The following is a 20874-nucleotide window of genomic DNA, read 5'->3' as shown; positions in this document are numbered from 1 at the left end:
CTTAAGTTAGATTTTACTTATTTAACTTTTTAAATATTTTAATAATTGTGGCATACATACAGTATATTTGGGAAAGGTATGTTGTATAGTGAAATTTTTCCCCTCTCAGATAACTTACTTCAATTAAAGGTTCTGAATGAAAGCCCAAGAAGGTAAACAAAGATCTTTTTTCACAACTGATTTTACTTTTACTTACTACAGGTGCCAATATTAGTGGAGGGCAATGAATATATGTGTGTATGTGTTAGGAACACTGACTATAAAGTATCTATCTATCTGCAAGTAAGTGTGAATGTTGATAAGAGTATGCACTGCAATTGCATTAATTGGGTTTAGAAAGCAGATGTTGTTTTAGACATTTGCTTTAATTTCATTAAAACGCACCTGATCATCTGCAATCGCCCTGGCAAACCGTGCGCAGTCTAGCTGCAGGTAAATATCAGTGAGCTGATCCAGCAGCTTTTTTGGCTCAAAACCATACTTTTCCGGGTTTTCCACTTTCAGGTCTCGACATTTAGGACCACATAATTGCTGCAAATTGAAGTTCAACATCGCCGCTAAACGTGGCCCAAGCTCCTATAAAAATCATAAAAAGAGAGGAATGAAATTATATAATTAAAGGATATAATTTAGCTTCACAGATCACTTTCTGTACATCTCTACACAACCTACATATTTTTCACATGGCATAGGTTAGTGGCAGCTTTGAAATAAAATAAAAAAATTAAAAAATGACAACTTTTACAGACTGATAAAGTTCCTATTTCCTGGAACCTAATAAAATCACTGCAATTATTTATCTACAGGGAAAAAACAAGTACCTTTAAATTAGTCAAAAATACTCACAGGCCTAAGAAAAGGTTTCTGAACTTGCTTGGTAAGGATGTGAAACATGTCTACTGTTTCTGTTGCTAGAGCAAGGTAGGAACGTGATACACGCTCATCTTGAGTTAGCTGAGATTGTCGACTTTGCTGCTGCTCCTAAATAGTAAACAGAGAAAAATAATGATCAAACATGGATCATCCTTCTATTTTTCTTTAAATAAAGCTCTAATCCAAGAAAATACACCAGAAGCTGGTTTTTTTGGGTTAAAGAACTGGAATCAGGCCACTACCAAAGTTTAATTATCTACGTAGAATTTCACATATCAGCAACAGAGTTGGGCTTAAAGGGTTAGTTTTATATGTTAGAAATTAAAAGATTTTGAGCTATAGCTTTGAGAAGTTATTTTTCAATTGCCTAAAAATTTAGAAAAATTAACACATATAATCCATACATGTCGAGTATGAAAGTTGTGGTGATAAAATGTTCACTTGTGTTGCTTCATCTCTTTTCACACAGAGTACACATATGAGGAAAAGGTTCAACAGACCAAACACAACAGATGAAGCATTGGAGAAACAAGGAAAGGAAAATGTCCTATGCCTAGCAGTAATCCTTGTAGAAAATGCTGAATAATGCCCACTGAGAACAAATGCCTATGCTGTGGGGAGTTGGACATCTTACTACTGCCTTCAGAAAACATCAACATACCAGACCACAAGGCAGCTTGGTGTTACAAGAGAATTTCTGTTCTGGGGAAAGCTTTTGATATTCTAAAAATTCACAGGAAGGAGGAAAGGTTGGAAACACCAAATGGACAAATTCATTGGAATCTGTCTGATTGTGTATCTTGTTCAGCTAGTTTGTAATTACTTGCCTAGCTATTTGTCATGATGTTGCCTGAAATCTTACTAGTTTAACAGTGCACTTTGGTGCATTCTTGTATAGTTTGAGGTGTGATGTTAAATCTAACTGTTGTTTGAGCTATAGTTATGTCTATAATCATACAGATAACACAGCCCCCTTTTATTTTGTTTTCATACAGTGTGTGTATTTTTTTTTTTTTTGACTATGCCATAGAAGTTATTTAAAGAAAAACCACTCAAGCTAGATATCTGCCAAACCTGCAATAAAATTATTTCCAACTTTGTTTTGTTGTCAAGAGACATAAATCCAAATTACAGGCATATTTTCTGAAAAAGGGGGTTTGTGTTGCGTCAAAGTGAACATTTTCTGAAAATGTTGAGGTTTCTGTTTTATAGATTGTAAATCATACATAATATTGCTCTATTAGCTGAAATTGTATGCCGCTCAGACAGCAGCTATGTTTCTGTGTAAAATTCCTAAGTACATACAGCTAAACTACACAAAACAAATGTGTTGGCAAACAACAGCAAACTATGACTGTTAAATAAAACATAAAAATGATCTAACCCTTGGTAATAAGTCCCAGTGTTCTTTATTCTTCATCTCCTCTTGGATCTCGTGGATTCTTTTAAGAGACTCCAAGCTCTCATCCAGTAAAAAGGTGGTATCATTTATTAACATATTGATATAGCGGACAAACTGCTTCCCGGAACTGTTGGTAATTAAAGAAAGCATCAAAGTTATCCTTTTGCATAACATGAATGTAATGCTTTGGTCAAATCGAAAGGCAACTTTAGGGAAAATTCTTAACACTTATCTTGCATTTTATTTTCAACTTATGCAAAACAATTCACATATAAAAAGTCGAACAATTTACTGAACCATCTTTGTTTGCAGTTTAATTCCATGTGGGGCACTGATATGAATTTTAATGCATTATAGCCCTTGTAGTTTACAGAAAATGACATTAACCAAAAAACATCCATTGATCAGCAGTACTATGGGACAAAAAAACATCTGTTAATATGAGGATTTAGAGGAGAAAGTCCAGACTCATTCAAGTAACATCCTTCACATCTTCTATAACTCTGATGGTCAGTGCGATTTTCTACACTCTGGTGTGCTGGGCTGGTAACATCACTTCAAGAGTGGCCCACCGAATCAACAGGCTAATTAAAAGGGCAAGCTCAGTTATAGGATGTCCTCTGGACCCCCTGGAGGTTGTAGCAAAGAGCAGAATTAAACTAAAACAATACCACAATGAACAACACTGCACATCCTCTCTCTGACACATCAATACTGAGGACCTTCAGGCAAGAAATCATTTCAGGAGAAGTGTGTCAAGAAATGCTAATGGGGTGCCTTTATACCAACAGCAATATGTCTACATAATGCCTCACTGTGACTGGGAAAGTCAAGCCAGAAATTTATTTATTTATTTTCTTGCTTTATAATCAGTCTGGAGTCAGTTCAGACAAAAGTGTGTGTGTATATTTATTTATTTACTTATCTACCTATTTACGTATTTATTTATTTTATTTAAATTGCTTTGTAAAAAGGCAAATCCCCCTTGCTATAAAGTCACTTCAAATCAGGAAATCAGCAGGCCCGGATGGCCACCCTGTAGAATTTTATAAGAAATTCTCCACTCACCTAGCTCCCCCTCTTATTGGCAACATTTACAGAAGCTAGAGACAATCAAATTCTACCTCAAACTTTTCGTCAAGCATTAATTACCGTCTTTCCTAAACAAAATAAGGACTTGTTACAATGTGCATCATACAGACCAATTTCACTCCTGAATAATGATGTTAAGATACTCTCAAAAATTATAGCTAGAAGGAAGGAGAAAGTGCTGCCTTCAGTACTATCACAGGATCAAACTGGATTTATTAAAAGCCGACACTTATCTTCCAATCTCCGACGCCTGTTTAATGTAATATATTCACCAGCAAAGTCGAACACCCCAGAGATGATATTATCACTAGATGCAGAAAAAGCATTTGATATGATTGAATGGAACTACCTTTTCACTGCATTGGAGAAATTTGGGTTTGGCCCAAATATGTGTGCATGGATCAAACTACTGTATACCAATCCAGAAGCTTCAGTTTGTATTAACAACATTTGTTCAGACTACTTTAAGTTAGAACGTGGTACCAGACAAGGATGCCCATTGCCACCACTGCTGTTTGCAATCGCCATTGAACCACTGGCGGTCCACTGTCGAAATTCTTATCAGATAAAGGGGATTATCAGAGAAGGACTGGAACAGAAAATTTCTCTATATGCAGAGGATATAGTTTTATATATATCAGACCCAAAAAACACTGTGCCTGCAGTTTTAACAGCACTTACAGAGTTTCAAAAGATATCCGGTCTCAGAATTAATCTGAATAAAAGTATACTCTTTCCAGTGAATTCACAACCATATAATATTAGATTGGACACCCTACCTTTTACCATAGCAGATTAGTTTAAATACCTAGGGGTAAATATCACAAGTATACATAAAGCTCTTTATCAACAAAATTTTGCCGTCTGTATGGAAAAAATTGAGCAACACTTGCACAGATGGTCAACCCTTCATCTCACTCTAGCCGGAAGAATTAACACTGTTAAGATGAATATCCTTCCTAAACTTTTTTTATTTCAAAACATTCCAATATGTATCAATAAATCATTTTTTAAGCAATTCGATTCAACTATAACCTAATTTATTTGCAACTCAAAACACCCACGTATCCAAAGAGCGACCCTACAAAGACCTCAGGCAGAAGGTGGCATGGCTCTACCTAATTTTCAGTTTTATTACTGGGCAGCAAACATACAAGCCATAAAAACCTGGACACAAATCAATGAACATACACAGGCTTGATCCGCAATAGAAGTAAAATCCTGTAGTACTTCTTTATACTCCCTGCTCTGCGCTCCAATAAATGCAAGTTATCGCAAATATACTAATAACCCAATTGTGCTTTACTCACTCAGAATATGGAAACAATTTAGAAAGCAATTTAAGATGGAAAATCTTATCTGTGGCACCCCTGCAGGAGAACCACCTCTTTCAACCCTCGGAAACATATCCAGTTTTTAATACCTGGAAAAGATTTGGGATTAAATTGCTCAGAGATCTTTATATAGACAATATCTTTGCATCCTTTGGACAATTACGTTCCAAATTCAACATCCCAGCTACACATTTCTTTCACTATCTTCAAATCAGAAACTTTGTTAAACAGAAACTGCACGATTTTCCTCATCTCGTACCCTCCACCATGCTGCTCAACTCCGAGGAATTAGACACCATTTCCGCATTATATAAAATTTTGTTAAGAGTCCCTTCCTTTCAAAGATCCAAGAGGACAATGGGAAAAAGATCTCTTAATTAATATATCAGAAAAGGAGTGGAAGGTAGCATTGCAGAGAATTCACTTGAGCTCCATATGCGCAAAGCATAGAATTATTCAACTAAAAATTATATATCGAGCTCATCTGTCTCGCTTAAAACTGGCCAAAATGTTTCCAGGGCAAGATCCAATCTGAGAAAGCTGCAACCAAACTCCTGCCTCACTGGGTCACATGTTTTGGGCATGCACCAAATTAACACTTTGGACCAAAATCTTTAAGTGCCTTTCAGACAGCCTTGGTATCACAATCCCTCCTAACCCATTAACAGCTGTGTTTGGTGTTCTTCCAGATGGACCTGAAGTGGAGAAGGACAAGCAAACAGTGATTGCATTCACTACACTTTTGGCACCCAGACTTATTTTGTTAAATTGGAAGAATCCTAACTCTCCTCTGATAAGTCAGTGGGAAACCGATGTTTTATATTATTTGAAATTGGAAAAAATCAAATTCTCAGTTAGAGGATCTGTATAAAATTTTTTGAAAACCTGGCAGGATCTAATTAATATTTTAGAATAAGAAGAAATAATTATTTCCGCATTTCTTTTTCTTCTCATTTATTTTTATATTATATATATATATATATATATATATATATATATATATATATATATATATATATATATACTTTCCTTGTTTATTTTTGCCCTATTAAAAAGCCCTTAGCAATTCTCCTTTGGCCATGCTCTCCTTCTCAAGGGTGGGGTTTGATTTGTCTTCAATCCTTTTTTGTGTAAATTGATCTAGTTGCATGGAATGATTACAATAAAATTAATAAATAAAAAAAAAAAAAGAAAAAGAGAACAAGGGCTGGCTTTAACTACAAACATCACAAGTCAGGAATGCTTATATAATGTGCCATAGAAACAAGATGCGTTAGCTGCACAATTCAAGTTAATTTGACTTTTTTATGGTAATATTATGTGTTCTTTACTTAAAAACAAAATAATACTGAGTCAGATAAACAAGGGATGTATCCAAAATGGACAAAGTAGTAAATGGGTTTCCATGTCCCAAAACATTTGGTTTATTGCAACAGAAACTATTTTTCCATCTTAAAACAAGTGCTTACCTCTCCCTGCCTTTCACTCCTATCTGCATCATATCATGTGTGGGTGTACATGCCACAAGTAACTTCTTATCATTTTTTAATCTTGTTTAGCTAAAAGTGGTCACCTCTGACAAATGTAAGACAAGGCTATGTGAAGCAACAATGGCAAATAATACGTAAGAAATTAATTAGGCTATGGGGAATAGCGAAAATTTGCTTCAGAACTTTAGAATTTTTAACAATACTCACTATTTCATACAACTCTAGAAATCTTACTCATAGTATGCAAAAAGGTGAACCCCACAGATATCAAATGTTTATAGATATGTAACAGTTTATACAAATAAGCTGGGCGTTACATTATTGTGAAAAGAAAAAGGGTCATGGTCAATATAAAACTAGTAAGGAGATATGCTCAGAAGCTGTCTCTGCAGAAGCAGAGTTTTTATGAAACCTGCAACATGCTTAACTGACAAATGGATGGAAAAGGAAGAAGAAGAAAGAGGCTTTCAATAAGAAAACTTCAAACATGTATACTTTTATAGACCAAGAAAAACTTTTAATATTGCAATACTATTATAAATCTTACTAACTTGAACTCCTCCATGAAAGTACCATGGTGAGCGATGTTTTGCCACAGACTTTTAAAAATGGTACTGATATGATATCGGATGGTAAATTTGTCATAGAACTCACTAGTCGCTCCTGTGTGTTCCACATCTAGAAGATAATGGAAGAAAATGTATAATAAAATTGAACAGAAATGATTTGCACATGAATGAACAAACAATACAATACAAAAATACACTTTCAAAAACATTCCTTACCAAAAGAAAAAAAAAAAAAAACAAAAACCATCTTGAAAGACATGAAGCTTAATAAAATTCAGACACAATCCTAATTATTCTGATATTTTCTATTATAAGGAAATGATTGTCTTGACAAACCTTACTTTAACATTTTATTGAATATACAAAATTCAACAAAATGGTTTGTTTACCTGTATAAAACTTCATGAGTGCAGGAACAAGATGTTTGACAGACAATGGGTGATTTTCTATCATTTCTGAAAAACGTTGTGTTCGAGGCTGGACAGCAGGATTTGTCACAAAAAGAACTTCAACAAGTTTGGCAATAAGATAGGGGTTTCTAATGTAATTTTGACTGCAGATAAATACAATAAGGAATGTTACAATGTCCTGAGTGCATGGCTCATATAGAACCTGGGAGGAATACCTGTTGGAGTGAAAAACAGACAGTTAGCTTTTTTGCTGGCTATTTAATTGAAAAAGGCTCAAACACTGCAAATGTTTTAGTACACACCAGAACTAACTCAAACCAAAAAAAAAGAAAGGCATAAATGGTTCTAGATTAGACAAAATAATTTAAACCAAAAATCTGTGAACATGTAGATTTAAATGCAAGTGTTGCCTCCAGGAAAAACATGTTCAACTCTGTTAGGAATACATTCACACTCTTCTTTTCCTCCACACTTGATCTTGAATATTTAAAAAAAATGTTTATTTAAAAGTATCACAATGTATAATTTCAGTGCACTACTTGTTTAATGAGAAATAAACTGACCATACATATTACATATTATATTATTAGAAGTCATTCATGGCAGGAACAGGAAAAATTTAAACAATTCATTACATTTTTCTCACAGTTGTAGCTCATCATGCAAGACTTTTTAACTTTAGATACAAATACTTAGAGGAAAGAAGAATTTTACCCGCTATCAGATCAACCAGTATATAGCCAATTCCTGCTAGGCGTTGGTATGGACCCCCAGTTAAACTTCAAATCATACATTAACCATATTACTAACACTGCTTTTTTCATTTAAGGAATACTAGAAATGATAAATCTATGCCAAAAAAAATAATACAAGCATTTGCTTTTGGCCAGCTAGATGATGTTTGTAGAATATGGATGCAACTATTATTACTGAGATAATCTGCATAAAAGTTTCTAGGATCAATAACTCTGTCACAGATTCAACTCCAACTTTTGCCATTGTAACTATTAGTGACTTAAAAACTGCCTGGAATAAACATTCATTTATTTAATGTTTAACTCCTTTAAGGGCTTCCCATTTTTTATTCAATGACTTACTTTTGGCCTTTGTAATGTCAATTTTTTGTAGTTTTTGGAAAGCACTTTGTACCATACTTATTGGATGCCAATCTACTATTAAAAATCTATTAATAATAAATGATGCTGACTAAATGAAACAATTTCAATTCATCAGTAAGCATGTTTATGGCAGTATCTAATGACAGCAGAGCAAACACAGTGGTACTTGTTTGGGTACTAACACAATTACTGTTATTCAGAACAGGTTAATCTGCTGATGCATGCTATTATCACCATGCACAGATCTGACTAAATATGATATTCTTTGTTTCAGACTTAAGGCAATCAGTAAAACATTGTTACTACAGTATGTAATCAGATGGTGTAATTCAGGCTTTCTTGACTTTAACTAACAGACATGAGATGAAAGTTGAAAAGCTGAAAGTAAAAGATTTTAGCACTACAATATTCTGACCTGAATGGCAGACAGGAACAGTGCACCACAGATTTTAATTGACAAGAATTTGCCAAACTGCAGTTGTACCAGCAGATGTTGCTACTTTTCAAAGAGAATATTAGTGTTTCAAAGCTTCACATTAAACTGCCTATTGGACTACCTTTGCAAGATGTTTCTTTTCATATGTAAAGAAAAGTCTGCATAGCTACCACTTCCTACTTTGCTTTAGCTTTTTTCTAGCACCACCAGTACACAGTAAATAAACCAAGTCTTTGTTCTCTACTTACATAACAAAAAATTTAATATTGCTTTTGTTGTTAAATATAGACTAATCCTTCTTAATTATAATAGCTTAGCATTTACATTTCTGACAACTTATTTAAAAGCCTTTCACACAAAGAGTATAGGAAAATAATTTCTGGAATTTACTTATATTTCGTTATTCACATGTAAGAACCATCCAGTAAAATTTCCTAGCTCATAATAATTTGATACATAGCTTCAAATAAAAGGATGGTGATCAAAAAAGGTGTTTAAATGATCTATGATGAAAAATATTGGGGATGAAATGTTAAAGGGCAGCTTTTGTTCTATTGATCTAATTATTTAATGCCAACATACTTGAATTACAAAGATGCACTTAATATAAAAACACTACTATGGACAGAAATTAAAAAATGCCGGAAAAACAAATGCAAAGCTGCAAGGCTCTGAAGGTGTATGTTATGGTATTTGTATGTTCCTATAAACTGCATCAAATTTAGTTTCCACCAGATAAGTGACACCCCCTTCTTCATTATTCCCTGAAGTATGTATCAATTCATTTCTTGACAGAAATTCAACAAAGTGAAATAGAACGGCAAAGCTTTATGATCACACTGAAAATCTAAAAATAAAAATTTCATTCAGTTTTTAAAATGAATACCTAAGTATGTACTGTAGGAATATTGTATACAAGCATACATTTTTAAAGGGGAACAGTCCAGTTTTTCTTGAGATTCTGAATTCTTCTAACAGATCAATATAAGACCAGTGATGTCACTGGTCCATTCTTCTCTGGAAAATTATACAAGTATAGCTGCATGGTTTCATGCACAAATGGTTCCACAACACAATAAACAAAACATTCCTGATAGTAATGTTCACTTTACATATCATAACAACTGATCCACACAGGATGCCATATCCCCAACACTTTATACCATCATGACATACAGTGCATCCAGAAAGTATTCACAGCGCATCACTTTTTCCACATTTTGTTATGTTACAGCCATATTCCAAAATGGATTAAATTCATTTTTTTCCTCAGAATTCTACACACAACACCCCACAATGACAACGTGAAAAAAGTTTACTTCAGGTTTTTGCAAATTTATTAAAAATAAAAAAACTAAGAAATCACATGTACATAAGTATTCATAGCCTTTGCTCAATACTTTGTCGATGCACCTTTGGCAGCAATTACAGCCTCAAGTCTTGTTGAATATGATGCCACAAGCTTGGCACACCTATCCTTGGCCAGTTTCGCCCATTCCTCTTTGCAGCACCTCTCAAGCTCCATCAGGTTGGATGGAAAGCGTCGGTGCACAGCCATTTTAAGATCTCTCCAGAGATGTTCAATCGGATTCAAGTCTGGGCTCTGGCTGGGCCACTCAAGGACATTCACTGAGTTGTCCTGAAGCAACTCCTTTGATATCTTAACTGTGTGCTTAGGGTCGTTGTCCTGCTGAAAGATGAACCGTCGCCCCAGTCTGAGGTCAAGAGCGCTCTGGAGCAGGTTTTCATCCAAGATGTCTCTGTACATTGCTGCAGTCATCTTTCCCTTTATCCTGACTAGTCTCTCAGTTCCTGCTGTTGAAAAACATCCCCACAGCATGATGCTGCCACCACCATGCTTCAATGTAGGGATGGTGCCAGGTTTCCTCCAAACGTGACGCCTGGCATTCACACCAAAGAATTCAATCTTTGTCTCATCAGACCAGAGAATTTTCTTTCTCATGGTCAGAGTCCTTCAGGTGCCTTTTGGCAAACTCCAGGCGGGCTGCCATGTGCCTTTTACTAAGGAGTGGCTTTCGTCTGGCCACTCTACCATACAGGCCTGATTGGTGGATTGCTGCAGAAATGGTTGTCCTTCTGGAAGGTTCTCCTCTCTCCACAGAGGACCTCTGGAGCTCTGACAGAGTGACCATCGGGTTCTTGGTCACCTCCCTGACTAAGGCCCTCCTCCCCCGATCGCTCAGTTTAGATGGCCGACCAGCTCTAGGAAGAGTCCTGGTGGTTTCGAACTTCTTCCACTTACGGATGATGGAGGCCACTGTGCTCATTGGGACCTTCAAAGCAGCAGAAATTTTTCTGTAACCTTCCCCAGATATGTGTCTCGAGACAATCCTGTCTCAGAGGTCTACAGACAATTCCTTTGACTTCATGCTTGGTTTGTGCTCTGACATGAACTGTCAACTGTGGGACCTTATATAGACAGGTGTGTGCCTTTCCAAATCATGTCCAATTAACTGAATTTACCACAGGTGGACTCCAATTAAGCTGCAGAAACATCTCAAGGATGATCAGGGGAAACAGGATGCACCTGAGCTCAATTTCGAGCTTCACGGCAAAGGCTGTGAATACTTATGTACATGTGCTTTCTCAATTTTTTTATTTTTAATAAATTTGCAAAAACCTCAAGTAAACTTTTTTCACGTTGTCATTATGGGGTGTTGTGTGTAGAATTCTGAGGAAAAAAATTAATTTAATCCATTTTGGAATAAGGCTGTAACATAACAAAATGTGGAAAAAGTGATGCGCTGTGAATACTTTCCGGATGCACTGTATCTACATAATACAAACTGCTAAGCTAGAATCCGATTTATAGATTGCAGCTCAGCATTCAACACTGCTGTACATGCAAATCTGACCACCAAAGTACTCAAATAAAAACTTAGTGCCACCCTCTATAACTGAATTTTGAGCTTTCTAACCAACAGACCTTAGCATGGACAGATTCGCATCATTACATCTTTAATACTGACCCTCAACACAGACAGTCCACTGAGTAGTGTGCCGATTACCATTGGCAATCACACTAGTAGATTCAAAGACAATTTTTACACACAGGTTGTAAGTTGGCTCAACAGTCAATTATAAAAATTAAAATACAGTAACGTGTAAAGTGTATAAATATACAGAAACTGCAAATATATGTATACATTGTACATTGTATATATGTCACAAGGTGTATGTATATATACATTGTTTATTTTTAATTATATTTTGCCAACTGTTCTGAAGAGATATGTGAGTATGAATTTCATTTTAATACTGTATGTACACATGACAAAATGATACGAGTTTTTCAAAGCTTCCACATGAAAAAGTAATTTTCTCTAATAAAAGACAGCAAACTGTGGCTGTTCCCCTTTAAGACCAAGGATAGAAAGCACAGAATGAGCTAAAGCTTTAGTGTAATGACAAGGTCAATTGAGAATGTTTTACCTAAATCATTACAATACTTACTGTACAACAAACAGAAGAAATTCAGCAACATCTTCAATGTAAAACTCAGGCAGAGCAGCAAACACTTTAGGAATATCAGGGTGTAAAGGTAGTGTTATACTGAGAATACAAAAAAGAATTAAATTAGCAGGTTGTGTGCTGAAATTAAAATAATGGTGTACTAACATGATTATCAAAGCCACTGGGATGTTATAACTGATTGAAGTATACTTCTTACAGCAGCAGAAGGTTGGAACCCACACAGAAAAAAATTGTTACATGGAACTGAACTGCATCACAAATGTGTTCAATAGCTTCTACCTAGACGCTGGAGGCAGTTGGTCACAATTTACTTGCCTGTAGAAGGCAGCCATAAAAGGCAGAAGCAGCTATAGCAGGTGAACCATTAGATGTGGCAGGAGTGGTGCATGCAATACAGTATAGCATTACAATATGTTTTGATACACTGGGGTGGGGACATGCATAAACTCTGTGAGAATTAATCAAGTCCTACATTTATTGGTGCTTGGAAGTCAAACTTAAACATCATCTTTAGTGGTACTAAACAAATGTTAGAACTGCTGTTGAGATTTTAATATAAACTAATCTGTTCTCATTTAAGTTCAGCATTTGAGGTTATTTTGGTTTCTAAGTGTTATAGTCAAGAAAGGGTTTTAATTAAAACAAACAATTTTCAAGGAATGTCATTTGAAAATCAAGTACTCTGCAATATTACAAACTAGGGTTGCTTTTACCCTCTGGCTGACAGGTCTGCTTGAAGCTGAAATTTAATTGAATTACAAATTTTCCATACTCAGACTGAATTAGTCAAAAAGAAAGAAGAATCACACCATTTGTACTATGGTTTTATCTTATCCTATACCGAGGATATTTCTTTTTCTTTTTCTTCTTTCGGCTGCTCCTGTTAGGGGTTGCCACAGTGGATCACCTTCTTCCATATCTTCCTGTCTTCTGTATCTTGCTCTGTTACACCCACCACCTGCATGTCCTCTCTCGCCACATCCATAGACCTTCTCTTAAGCCTTCCTCTTTTCCTCTTGCTTCACAGCTGTATCCTTAACATCCTTTTCCCAATATACCCAGCATCTGTCCTCTGCACATGTCCAAACCAACACAATCTCGCCTCTCTGACTTTGTCTCCCAACCGTCCAACTTGAGCTGACCCTCTCATGTCCTCATTTCTAATCCTATCCATCCTCATCACACACAGTTCAAATCTTAACATCTTTAACTCTGCCACCTCCAGCTCTGTCTCCAGCTTTCGGGTCAGTGCCACCGTCTCCAACCCATATAACACAGCTGGTCTCACTACTGTCCTGTAGACCTTCCCTTTACTCTTGCTGATACCTGTGTCACAAATTACTCCTGACACTCTTCTCCACCCATTCCACCCTTCCTGCACTCTCTTTTCACCTCTCTTCCACAATCCCCGTTACTCTGAATTGTTGGTCCCAAGTATTTTTATTAAGAGGAAAGTCTCACCTAAAATAACTTGTTTGCCTGAGCATAAAAAGACAAATAATTCATTGTGATAGTCAACACTGTCATTTTGTATTGTCATGAACCGTATCACTGTACATACAGTGAAATAATATATTTTAAAAATGAAACATTCTAATGCTACTACAAATATTAGGGTTCACTTCTCAAGTAATGAAACTGAACTAAAGTAGTGTGATGTACTGATGTGTGCTTTATTTCCCATAACAAAGTAGTGCCAGATTAAAAAAATATTTAAAGAAATAATATATTACTTCATCATGTTTCCTAAATTCACATATGACCTATAGTCTGTCACATAGACACTTTTCAAAGTTTAAATAAAAATATATGCCTGTATGTAAGCAAATATTGGAAGGGTTTGCATTTTTCATTGACTGTTGGAAAACATGTAAGAGTGCGCATTTAAAATACCTGGCAAGTGCAACACGAGAACACACAAAAAATAGGACACTCTGAGAATATTTAAGGAAAACATTCCAAGATATACACAATTAGTTGCAGTCGTTGTGAAAACTTACTTTGGATAGGCAGAATCAATAATACGTAGTATCAGCTGAATAACCATTCCATAAAACTGTAAACACCTTCTTAAAAGGTTCTCATCCAGCAAACCAGCATCTGCACAGGCCTTGCACCGTACTAATTTCTGGGAGGGGGAAAAAGCACTATTAAAAGAAGAATCCATTGGATCCTGATACATTATTCTATCATAAAGCAGATATGAACATTTGGTTTTGGGGGATTTTTAATCCAAACTGTGATTTCTGGTGGACTCCAAAAAAAGTACACAGTGGTAAAAATCACTTGTATTCAACTGAAAATGCAAAATTCATAGTTACAACGTTATTTCAAAAACATTAAAAAAGCATGCATATTATGATTTTACCAGATTCTGTGTTATGTTTTTATTAGGCACCTTGCAGAACATGACTGACAACTAGACTCTTTCCTTAACAACCACACTGACTAAGACTACAGGTTGACTTATTTTAAAGTAGCAACTGTGGACAGGGTAAAAATGACAATGCTGTCAAATGCTGCTGATGGGAAGTGTTATGAAAGTATTAACATGCTTTTCCTAGATTTCCTGATCATATTATCTAAAGAAGATGCTAAAGATCAGACAAACACACTGCTGAAATTATAAAACATCCAGCAGGGGCAGTTGAAAGTACAATTAAAAGTAATATGTAGAACTGCACACTATTCAATAAGCAAATGCTTAATATTCAACTTAATTCAACATAATCTCATTAAGAGCAGTTTCATCAATGAACCTAGTGTACTACACAAGGTAGTCTTTGTTACAATTTCTGCAAAATTTACTATCTAATGCAAATAATACATTTACTTAAAAGCATCTATATACAGTATTTAATCAGAAAAACATATCAAAATAAAACTTGTTTCTGAAAAAATTACAGACAAAATAAGGAAAGCATTTTAATGCAACTTTCCTTTATTATCACATTTTGTGCAATTCTCATTTTATGAAGTAAAAGAACTGAGTAGAAGATACCATTTTAGAGCAAAATTTTAGTCCTTACATTTCGTTTTTTCTTGTGTTCATTTATTTTCTCTGTGCCATCTGTGATGCAGAAATGTAGTCAGCTGCTTAAATAATGCAGTCTTTCTTATTATATTTATTTTACTGCATGAAATGTAATGGAATAATTATAAAACAAACGAGGATTAAGATTGAGTCTGTTGGCATAATGACATTTTCAGACATAAAATTTGGAATAAACTTTAAAATTGAACAAGGCTGCAGAAAAGGTGTACCTTGTAATTATATATTAGATTGTGATGGGTAGCCTCAGCCATTACCTGGCCGGGACGCCAGCAAGATGGAAGGACCAGGGGAGAGAGCATCTCTAAGGCACTACCTCCCCCGGGACACTAGAGGGCAGCCCTCCTGGGTGGCTGTGACACCACAGATTCATACAGGGTATGCCAGGATTTGGGAGTCTGGTACAGCCCGGTTGGATTCATTGGGGGCAGACAAGGAGAGGTGCAGAGCACTACAGTGGACTTCCACCACACCTCGGAGTGATTCCAGGTAATACTGATGAGGCACCTGGAGCACTCCCAGGAACTGAATAAAAGGAGCTGCCTCACTCTATTAGGGGGAGCCAGAGTTGGGAGGTGGAGAACAAAGCATGCTGAGAGAGGAGTGGAGGTGGCAGAGAAAGAGAAGGAAGGGAAAGAATACAGAAAGGACTGACTGTGTGGTGCTTTGTTTTGTTGTTCTGTGCTATGGGGAGTGAAGTAAAAGTGCTGCCCCACATGAATAAAATGTGTATACTGCACTCGAACTTGTGTCTGCCTGTCTATGTCAGGTAGGGTGGCTGGTTATATATATATATATATATATATATATATATATAACCTGTGGTTCAATGAAACCTCATATGCCCACAAGAATCTTCCAATAATGTTAACGCACAAGATTTTTCTGCTATGCATCAGTAATACAAAACTGACTAAAGCACAATTGGTACAGGTACGAAATATTCAAGATTACACTGCTAATACTGCCACACTGTTTTTTTAGGATCACAGTATTTTCTTAGACAGACAGAAAAACACAACGATTCCATTCACCTATACGCAATGTAAGCAATATTTTCCAGTAACAAGGTAGTTGTGCCCGTCAAGGACGGACTGCAGGCGACTTTTATCAGTGTTGCAGGGTAAAAGTCATTAAGTGCAAAATTATTTGTACCATGATTAAATTTAGTAATAAAATGTTTTTTGTTATTTGTGCCACACGACGAATCGGGATTCGAACCCAGGCGGACAGTAGGTGGTGTTAGGTCCTAACTTTGTTCCAGCATCCAACCACCGACCAAGGGTAGTGTGCACTCTACCACCTGAGCTGTATGGATCTTAGTTCCAAGGCAATAATAAACATAATGAAAGTTGTTTCTAGTTTAAGTCATGTATAAAAGTGTTACATGCCATAAAATGAACGACTTATCATTATCAAAATAAAATTAGTCCTGCGGTGGGTTGGCACCCTGCCCAGGATTGGTTCCTGCCTTGTGCCCTGTGTTGGCTGGGATTGGCTCCAGCAGACCCCCGTGACCCTGTGTTCGGATTCAGCGGGTTGGAAAATGGATGGATGGATGGAAAATAAAATTATGAATCATTAACACAATCAATGCATACTTAACGAATATGTAAACTATGTTTATTCAAGTATTTAAGTGGATATCCCTGGGTACACTACATTATTGATGCAAAGACCATCTTGATCCTCGTGGCAATCTTTTGAAACTAAGAGCTTGATCTTCTTTCTTGAAGTTGCTCGAGATAAGGCAATATACAGTGTTTCTTCGAAGTTGAGCTTGAATTTCAGATGCATTTGCTCGACTTTCTCGAATTGGAATGCGACCTTGTTGACGTCTTGAATTTGCATCTTCCTCGTTTTCATGAAGTCTATTTTCTCGTAGTCTTTGTCGCTCTTGCTCTCTTCTTTCGACAATTTCACCTTGAGTTGCATTTAAACGATTCTCTCGTTGTCGTAAACGTTCTTGTTCTCTTCTCTCAACAATTTCAACTTGAGTTGCGTTTGATCAACTTTCTTGTTGTCGTTGCCGTTCATGTTCACGTCTTTCAGCAACTTCAATTTCAGTGGCAGTAGAACGTTTTTGTTGAAATCGCAGACGGTCAATTTCGTGAACCAATTGTGTTTGTTCTTCCGTGCGGTTGCTTCTGTAAGCTGCAACTCGTTGCCGTTCATTTTGTCTCTGCTGCGAGATTTGAACACTCTTTGGTGCTTGTCGTACTGCACGTCGCTGTTTATTCCACAGTTTTTGTTCTTCAGTAAAAATTCTTTTTGGTTTCTTTGTTTTTGGCAATTCTTGAGGTGTAGTTTGAGCACTTGAAATATCCAAAATCTTATATCTTTTTGCGTCTTCTTCAGTCGAGTGACTTCCTTCAGCTTTTCTTTTAATCCGATTGGTCACTCGCTTCCCAGTGCTTCGTTCAGCCAATCAAAACACTGATGTAAACGTACCAACCAACCAACAGACAGACAGGCTGAAATATATTATATATATATATATATATATATATATATATATATATATATATATATATATATATATATATAGAGAGAGAGAGAGAGAGAGAGAGAGAGAGAGAGAGAGAGAGAGAGAGAGAGAGAGAGAGATAGAGAGATAGACAGAGAGATAGACAGAGAGATAGACAGAGAGATAGAGAGATAGAGAGAGAGAGAGAGAGAGAGAGAGAGAAAGAGAGAGAGAGAGATAGATAGATATGAAAGACACTATATGATAGATAGATAGATAGATAGATAGATAGATAGATAGATAGATAGATAGATAGATAGATAGATAGATAGATAGATAGATAGATAGATAGATAGATAGAACAGATTCCAGCCTCACACAACCCATTACTTAAATACTGAAATGGACATAAATAAAATTCTCTTTATAGTACAGTAGCAGCACAACCAGTTGCAATACCTCACAAATTCTAAAATGCTAAAGAGCTAAAGTTCATTTTTTAAATTTCAAGCAATAAATGAAGTTACAGTCGACCCTTGATATACGACCGGCTTGACATGCGAACAACTTGATTTACGACCAAAATTTTTATTTTGATTTACGACCAACATCTTGTGTTACGACCTGAATGCGGTCACGTGTATCCGCTTGCGCGATTGTAAACAAACAGAAACATTCCTATTAATGCGGCACTCATTCAATAAAATGTCAGGTTTGTAAACTCTCCTGGGACCTCCCCCAACTAGAAGACATGCCAAAGTCCAAACTCCGTATGGAAGACTGTTTATCTGTTGCTGGGGCAAAAGCCGGCTGTGCTGAGTCTCTCAGCCAAAGAAAACAGAAAAGATATCGATGGGTGATATGCATGTGATATCCCTGCCCGGCAATGGACAAGCAAGCTTCCACAGTCGCGGCAATCGCGCTTCAGGACGCACTTCAGCATGTCGTTCCCATTGAGTGGGGAGGGTCTCAGAAGAGTTCAGAAACAGTTCCTTGTATCATCGCAAGGAAATGCTGAGAAAAATTCTCGTCAGAATAACTTGTAGGTAGGAGGAGATTAAAATTAACGCAAAAGAAGCTATTGAAATGATTGCAAATGCCTGAGCGCAAGTTAAAGAAAGCCTTTAAAAAGCCTTCAGTTTCATTATCATCCTCCTCCCTTCCTGCAGCCCAAATATGTCAAATTAAATGGTGAGTACAGTATGAAATTGTTGTTTCTGGTAGGCTAGGCACTTTTTATTACTTTTTGGTTAGTACATTAGAAAACTTATTGGTGTTTTGGTAAATTTTGCACATTATACAACCCTTTTTTTATTATGAAAAGGTTAAGTAAGTGTTGCAGTGGGAGGTTCGGAACGCATTATGGGTATTTCCATTATTTCTTATGGGAAAAATAGTCTTGACTTACAACCAACTTGAGTTACAACCAGCCCTCGCGAACGAATTGAGTTCGTAAGTCAAGGGTCCACTGTACTTAAAAAACCTTAATATCTCATAGGTATCTATCGCATTAACTGATGAATTTATCAGGCAAACTCTCAAAACTGATACTTCATCCTTATCATCATCATCATTATTACACTGTACATGTAGACCGAAATGTTTGTTGGTGTGTGTGTTTTAACCTGGAATTATCATCAGTAAGCATCATGGTGGCACAGTGGTTAGCACTGTAACTTGATCATTCCAGTTTTGAATCCTAGTCACTGTATAGCATTATATACTCTTTCCCTTCCTTACTGGAAAGTTCTCAGATAGTTTAGTTGATCCCCACATGCCAAAAGTTACTCTAAATTGTTCCTGTATGGTGGAATGTGGGCATGTGTCTTGGAGATGTGTCTGGGCTGGTATTTTATCTGGCTTTTCTAGCCTTTGTTCAAGGCTGCAGTAAAAAGGTGCTTCATCCTTGCCATTTTGTAATGGATTAAGTTGGCTCAAAAATAAACTCAAGGACAAAACTGCTGCAGGTACGCCCAGTGTCAGTCACTGATAAGATGCATCAAAATAAATAATAAAAATGTTCTCTATATACAATACAGTATATCATTTTAGAGTTACACAAGACAATATGGAACCATACTTGGTCAATATCAGTTTTGCTTTAGAATGACTATAACATAATGAAGATGAATGTTTGCTACTTTGGGCAAACATTACACCCAGTAGTAAAAAGGTTTAACAGTTTGTACATGTACATTTAAAGCACACTACATATGTGAACAACATTTGAACAAATCCAGAAAACCTTTGCAAAATGTATTATTTCATGATCTTTGAAGCATGAAAAGATGAAGCATTTGTTCAAAAATATTTAAAGACAAAAAACCATCACCTAATTCTCAACATATTTAGACAAATCAATCAATATCACTTTGCTTTCTTTGTGCAACAAACTTACCTGTACATTTCTCACTACCTCTGGCTTAACGGAAAGAACACTATAGGATGAGAAAAGATGCCAAACTGGGAAGAAAGCTGAGATGCCCTTGTCTGTTAAGAATACTCATCAAATAAAACACCAAAATTTTATATGAGCATAAACTTACCCACGAACTACCTTGATATTTTACATTCTGTTGCTATTTTTAAGTTCGTGCTGTATGTTGCCCTTTCAGTATATTATAAAATCACCAGATTTTTTTTTAAGTCAGCTTCTAAGCAGCTGGACATTGTAATCAAGAAATATATTACATTAATAGTTTTTCTTTAAAATCACATCGGAATGTACCAGTAACATTTGGGGAAAACAAAAATCATGTATCAACAGCTGAAAATTTGGGAAATGCTAATAATTACAGCACTAAATAACATCCAATGATGCTTCAGCAATGCAAATAAAAATTGTTTTAGATAGCTGGGGATGAAAGTTGGATGTAGCTGGAAAGAAGATGTAACAAGAATAAACAAGATGTAAATATAATTTCTTTTGAAATACATATTAACAACTTGGTGGCAGTACAAAACATGCCACTTAAACAAACAAAGAATTCACACATACCTTAAGTTGAGTTTTACACCTTTTTAACATTTCTCGGTGTCTTGTTGCAAGGGGAGAATCTTTCCATTGGTTCTCACTGTTTTTCAGGTCTTCTACAGTCCTGTAGGTTATGGAAGAAATGAAGACTGCAATACCATG

The 20874-nt window shown here is 36.1% G+C and overlaps 1 protein-coding gene across 2 annotated transcripts in view; it reads right to left on the bottom strand.

Moving 5' to 3' along the window:
* The window catches only part of ube4b (ubiquitination factor E4B, UFD2 homolog (S. cerevisiae)), a 102402-nt gene that overhangs the window by 9946 nt on the left and 71582 nt on the right, over nucleotides 1-20874 (bottom strand). For both annotated transcript variants that reach the window (XM_051930237.1, XM_028807804.2), the window contains 8 exons: nucleotides 20737-20836; nucleotides 14220-14347; nucleotides 12199-12297; nucleotides 7150-7385; nucleotides 6743-6869; nucleotides 2258-2402; nucleotides 847-981; nucleotides 385-576 (listed from right to left, as the gene is read on the bottom strand). In XM_051930237.1, coding sequence (XP_051786197.1) covers nucleotides 385-576; nucleotides 847-981; nucleotides 2258-2402; nucleotides 6743-6869; nucleotides 7150-7385; nucleotides 12199-12297; nucleotides 14220-14347; nucleotides 20737-20836 — 1162 coding nt within the window. The remainder of the gene's footprint in view (nucleotides 1-384; nucleotides 577-846; nucleotides 982-2257; nucleotides 2403-6742; nucleotides 6870-7149; nucleotides 7386-12198; nucleotides 12298-14219; nucleotides 14348-20736; nucleotides 20837-20874) is intronic.

This window comes from Erpetoichthys calabaricus, chromosome 8, assembly GCF_900747795.2.
Source record: "Erpetoichthys calabaricus chromosome 8, fErpCal1.3, whole genome shotgun sequence".
Classification (NCBI taxonomy): Eukaryota; Metazoa; Chordata; class Cladistia; order Polypteriformes; family Polypteridae; genus Erpetoichthys; species Erpetoichthys calabaricus.
This window is presented reverse-complemented; position numbering and strand designations above follow the sequence as displayed.